We start from the raw sequence: 6,000 nt of genomic DNA, 5'->3' as shown, positions 1-6,000 counted from the left end.
GCGGAACTTCAATGTTGTCATATGGACAGTATTCATCTGGTATTTCATCTTACGTGTGAGAATGAAATGTATTTGTGCGTTCATCTGCTGAGGAAATTTAACTCAAGAATAGAATACCTCTGTTCTGTATGACTCGTGTGCCTCTATCACAAAAGTAACTGTTCCACCCCTAGCTGTGACTCCATATTCTGTCAGTTTTAAAGTAAGGGCAGTTCTGACATTTCCTGAAATGCTTATTTCACCTTCCTGTTCTTCCTCCCTTGCTATAGCCACAGGTTGTGCTGGTGCAGTGGCATCTTCGTCAGCCATTATTGGAAAAGAAGAAGTTTCAAGGAAGCTGAGATAAGGTTTTATGCACAACAGGGAACTATTTGTCCTTCAAGATTGAGAAACCTACAGCCAATAGATAGGATATGCCTACTCAGCTGTGGATCATTGTTCCCTTCCCACTCCAGACATCTCTGGAAAAATGTGAGTGGGAGTCACTGAAAACAGCACGACTGAACTACTCAGATTTGACATTAAATCAGTACCAAACAAACGTTGGCCGCGCCATGTTGATTAGTTCCTATAAACCTATATAGGATCTGTGCGTTTAGACAACATAGACTATGGGATTGGTATCCAGACTGATTCCAGATACCCCCACAGGATACGTTAGTCTGTAATCCTGCTAGCATACAGTGCCCCTATGCAACCCTCTTTCCATGGAGTGAATAGTTTCTGTCAACTACAGAACATGACAACCCTGATCCCTCAGAATCGTTGGAACAGTACAGTAGAGTACTTTTTGCTCAGTCACTCATTCTCACTTTGTCTCAGAGAAATACACAGAATAGACGGTGGGAACATTTTACAATAAGTATTTATTGAACTAACGTCATTCTAATGTAAAATGGGTGTGCTGAAAGAACCATAAGACAGACACAAATATAAATTATTGTAAGCACCAATAAAGTAAAAGGATGGTAGATTCGTACCATAGCATGAAAACAATGAATACAGGCAAGTATATAAAATACATGACAGTAATATATGCATACTCCTACGATGCCACCCTATCTAGATGTACTTATGTGTACCTAACATGTATGTAGGTTTAGAGCTAAGAATTCCCCTAGGATAAAGCCAACCCCATTAACTGAAGTGGGAGACTGTGGGACCCTGCCTTGGTCTTGAGATGGACATGCTGCGAGGGATGTCAGACCACTGCAAGCTGGAGTGTCTGCGTGCAGGAACCTCAGCGTCTTGCATCAATGTGTCAGCATGGAAGTCTCCTCTGCCTGCCTCAGCAAAGTTATGGTGTTTATATACCCAAAGCGGTACCCTCAGGGGATATTCCTTGCTGTGTCATGTCAGACTAGGGTGATGGAAGGAATGACCCTAATACATAGTTATTATGCAGGTGATGGTAGTCCTGCTGAGATTCCAAGAATCCTCTCGCATAATGAATGAGGCTAGTTTGCAGAGAAAACCCCATGTCATTTAGGCATTACCTTAACTAGGTAAAAGGTCAGTACTAAGAACCGTTATGTAGTGTAATGACAGGGGAAATGTAGATGAAAGGTTTATTCACTACCTGAGCCTATATCGGGGTACCTGTATGAAACATCACAGTAAGGGGTTGATTATAATAGTGGGCGGATCGCCATCCCAAGTTGATTTACTTCCCGCCATATTATTATAGCGGGGTATCACATCAGACTGAAAGTCCGTCTGTCGCTTTTCCACCGGCTGGCAATCGTTACGATTGCCGGTCGGGCGAAGCTGGGGCATAATATTGTGGCAGTGCCTGGAAGGCACTGCCATCCATATTATGATGCCTGGATGAAAACGCCTTTCCATGGCGGCAATGTCGTCATGGAAAGGCTGGCGGGATGTGCTTTGGGGGCCTGTTGCAGGCCCCCTGGGGGGATGAGGGGGGTTGGGGGTGCACTTGGGGTGAACCCATGGTACCCCCCTGCATTCCCATGCACAAGGTGGCAGGCATCACGCATTTAATCAATTTTTTTTAGAGGTGGGCAAAACAGTCCGCTCTGCCAGCGGAGTTTGCAGAGTTTTGTCTACTCCACGTTCCACTTGGAGCACGGAGTTCCAGCAAAACTCAGCCATTGCTGAGTTTTTTCTTACACACGACTCGCCAACGTTAAGATGGTGAGCGAGAATTTGTATTTTCAGGCACTAGAACGCCTCCTGGTGAGATTTCTCACTGTAGAGGTTTGTGGCAGGTTGCGAACATTCGTGTTGAGAAAGCTGCCCTCGAGTAGGAAATCTGCTGTGGTAACATGGTTCTTCAATTAATTTTCACTGGAGTGTGATGTGCTGTAGTACTGCTATACCACTGCGCCTAAAAAAATATATTATTTTGACCTCGAGATGGTCCAGGAGTCAGGGTATTCCTACCTTGCACCATATTCCTGATTTTTAAATTGCCTACGGCACAGGGGCCTAGTCAACAGAGTCATAAAATGGTGGTTGAAACATTTCCTTTAGGTTGCAGCCAGCCAATCAGATCATGTGTTTTGAGCTTGTTGTACCGCTGAACTCTGCTTTAGTACCACAGAGGTACATATACATGAATGTTGAGCCTTAATTCCTCAAAACTACTGAACGGATTTACACCAAATCTCAAAAGCTCACTTTCTGTGTCAAGATCTGTCTTCCTGCCAAATTTGGTGTCATTTCGTTCAGCCGTTTTGGCTGTTTCACTGTTCAATTATCCTACAGTAAGTCGTGTGGAGAAAATGCGTTTTGGGACCCCCCTCCACCTTTTTTTCTCTACCCCCAGTTGAGGGATCACCCCAAAACTTTTGAGGAAGGAGCTTTTTTGTGTGTAAAGTTCTATGAAGAGTCCTCAACCCGCACCAAAGTTATAAGCATATATACAGGCCATACACCTTTTCAAAGAACGGGTTAAAATAGGTCTATTGGGAACCCATATTGTAGCGATGCCTTTGCGAAAAGCTGCAAAGAAACTATAAAGAGATAACGAGACAGGTTGTTTGCTATTTACAACAATAAGGGCTCTTGTGGGATCCCACAATGGGAGCCAATAACGTTTTTTATGTCCATTTTTCGCCGTCTGGACATACTCGAGCGTTGCTCTTCCTGCGCTCATATCTAACACAAAATAACATTTTGTGGATTCAGGAAAGGTAATAACTTGGTTTGAGGCACTGACGCGGCCCGGACTCTAGGGGGAGCCATCACCTGTCACCACAAACCGAAACATGGATTTACTGCTGTGAGCGGCGTGGCTCCACTCAGAACACTGTACGTTAATGCAACGTTTAACGCGTGTCCCTGTTCTAAGACCGGGAACAAACATGTGGGCGGTCCCGTTGGACATAAAATACTATTAATCTGGGGAGTGGAGGGGGGGGGGGGGGTTGCAGAGCCGTGTGCACTATGAAAGCGTGGAGTGGCTCTCACAGTGCCGTTTTTGGATAGCTTTTCCGTGCGTCGGGCTTGCTGTGGCCCGGGCGGTTAGTTGTCAACATTTGTATTTCAGAGGTGACAAAGTGAGGCAAGAGACAGGCTGCTGGCATCGGAGCGGCGGGCTCAGGGGCGGCGTTATACTGTCCATGTGCGGCTGCACAGGGCAGGATTGTGAAACAAAAGGAAAATGGGGGAAAGAAAGCATCTCCTTTAATCAATGCCCGCGTACGGGACAACCTTAAAAAACACTCGGTGTTCAAACAAACATTAAAGAAAGCAAAGGCAAGGTGTTCAAGAGGGTGGTGATGGGGAACACGGAGGCTCTCCCAAACGAAGCTCACTGTCCTGATTCCCATTGGAAACAAAGACAATCTGTAAAGCAATAAATAAAAATAAAATGCATCTTGGTCAAACGGTGATGGTTGCTGCTGTGCAGCGCCACAGACCCCTGCTCTGCTAGCACAATGGAGGTGGACTGGCTCCCTGCCCGGTTATATTTATAGCCCAGGGCTGCTGGGAGATACCACTGCGTCTGTCCGGGGGCCGGAGAGGAGGCAGGGCGATGTGCAGAACTGTAGACTGGAGGAAGCCTCCGGGATCCCCCCCTCCAGCCTGCCAGCCACATGATCCCACCCAGCCTGTTTAAACAGAAAGGACACAGATCCTGTCTGTTCAATGTAACAAAAAAATCGCGTCCAGAGCAGGGAGCGGGAGCGTGCAGTGAGTGCATGTGTGCGGGAGCGGCGGGCAGAGGCAGGCAGAGGCAGCCAGAGCGTGCAGGCAGAGCAGGCAGACCCCGCGTCCTCTATGTATATAAAGATGGCCACGTTAGCGAACGGGCAGCCCGAGAGCAACAACCCCGGCGCCAACGGGCACATGAACGGGCTGAGCCACAGCCCCGGCTCCACCATCCCCATGAAGGACCACGATGCCATTAAGCTCTTCATCGGGCAGATCCCGCGCAACCTGGACGAGAAGGACCTCAAGCCCCTCTTCGAGGAGTTCGGCAAGATCTACGAGCTGACCGTGCTGAAGGACAGGTTCACCGGCATGCACAAAGGTGAGGAGAACCCCCGCCGGATGCAACTTGTCATGGGAGACGACCCGGGACGATAGACGGGGCTGGGGACGAGAGGTGCGGGCGGGATGTGGGGAGTCAACGGAGGAAGTCTAGGAGGACAATTGGGCTGTCCAGCCTGAAGGAGCTGAGAGTCAGTGGGGCGAGAGCAGTGGCACTCTGTCGCTGTGGGAGGCAGGAAAGCGCTACTAAGGAGCTGTCCAGTCGAGTGGGGCTGGAAGTCGGGGTGAATCTGGAGCGGGAGCTGTCCACCTCAGTGCTCTGAGTGACAGCGTGAGTCGGGAAGAGGGAGCTGTCCGCTCGCGTGGTGCTGAATGTCAGGCTTCGTACAAGGGAGCTGTCCGGCCAAGTGGGGCTGGATAGCAGGATGCGGGATGGAGCTGTTCACCCGATTGGCCCTGAATGCCAGGGTGAAAGAAGGGAGGTGTGTGCCAGGGTGCTACTGAATGCCAGGCTGAAAGTAGGAGTTGTTTGCCGATTGATGTGGAATGCCAGGGTGGAAGTAGGAGCTGTTCGCCTGAGTGGTGCTGAATGCTAGGGTGGAAGTAGGAAGTGTTTTCCTGGGTGGTGCTAAATGCCATTGTGGAAGGAAGAAATTGGCAGTCTAAGTGGTGTGGAATGCCAGGCTGGAAGTAGGGAGCGTAGTGCCTGGGTGGTGCTGAATGGCAGTGTGGGAGTAGTGAGCTGTGTGTGGTCCTAATTGTCAGAGTGGAAGTAGGGAGTTGTTCACCTGAGTGGCGCTTAATGTCAGGGTGGAAATAGCAGCTGTTCTCTGATGCTGAATGCATGGGTGGAGATAGGACCTTTTCCCCTGGGTGGCTCTGAATTTCAGGGTGGAATGAGCAGCTGTTCGCCCGAGTGGTGATGCACACTAGGGTGGAAGTAGGAGCTGTTCTCCTGGGTGGTGCTGCATGCCATTGTGGAAGGAAGGAGCAGCCAGTCTAGGTGGTGAGGAATGCCAGGATGGAAGTAAGGAGCTGTGTGCTCACTGTCGGAGTGGGTGAAGGGAGCTGTGTGTCTGGGTGGTGTTGATTTTCAGCGTAGAAGCAGGGAGCTGTTCACCTCTGTGGTGCTTAATGCCAGGGCGTACATTTCAGCAGGTCACCGGTGCTGAATGCGAGGGTGGAAATAGCAGCCGTTCGCCTGGGTGATGCTGAATGCGAGGGTGGGAGTAGGAGCAAGTCGCCTGGGTAGTGCGGAATACCCAGTGTGAAAGTAAGAGCTGTTCACTCGAGGGGTACTGAATGCCAGGGTGATAGTAGCAGCTGCTTGCCAGGGTGGAAAGAGATAAAGTGATACTGAATACCTACTGGGGGAGGAGGGGGGACAGTACTGTACTCCCTCCTGAATGGTAGGATGGAAAGGGGAAGCTGCTCTCGCGGGAAGTGAGAATGCCATAGGAGGATGGTGAGAGAGGCCAGTCCGCAGGATCCTGCTCGGGGAGGCGGACAGCGGTGTACACCTACAGTCCTGTACAGCAGGGC

General features: G+C 49.8%; 1 protein-coding gene across 8 annotated transcripts in view; it reads left to right on the top strand.

Annotated features, from left to right (window-relative positions):
• The first annotated feature begins 4,127 nt into the window (after nucleotides 1–4,127).
• CELF4 (CUGBP Elav-like family member 4) overlaps nucleotides 4,128–6,000 on the top strand; it is a 1,309,605-nt gene continuing 1,307,732 nt past the window's right edge. For all 8 annotated transcript variants that reach the window (XM_085628957.1, XM_085629010.1, XM_085628985.1 and 5 more), the window contains exon 1: nucleotides 4,128–4,498. In XM_085628957.1, the coding sequence (XP_085485083.1) occupies nucleotides 4,246–4,498 (253 nt within the window). In that variant the 5' untranslated portion in view covers nucleotides 4,128–4,245. The remainder of the gene's footprint in view (nucleotides 4,499–6,000) is intronic.

This window comes from Triturus cristatus, chromosome 2_1, assembly GCF_964204655.1.
Source record: "Triturus cristatus chromosome 2_1, aTriCri1.1, whole genome shotgun sequence".
Classification (NCBI taxonomy): Eukaryota; Metazoa; Chordata; class Amphibia; order Caudata; family Salamandridae; genus Triturus; species Triturus cristatus.
The sequence above is the reverse complement of the archived record's forward strand: the minus strand, read 5'-3'. Positions and strand labels throughout refer to the sequence as shown.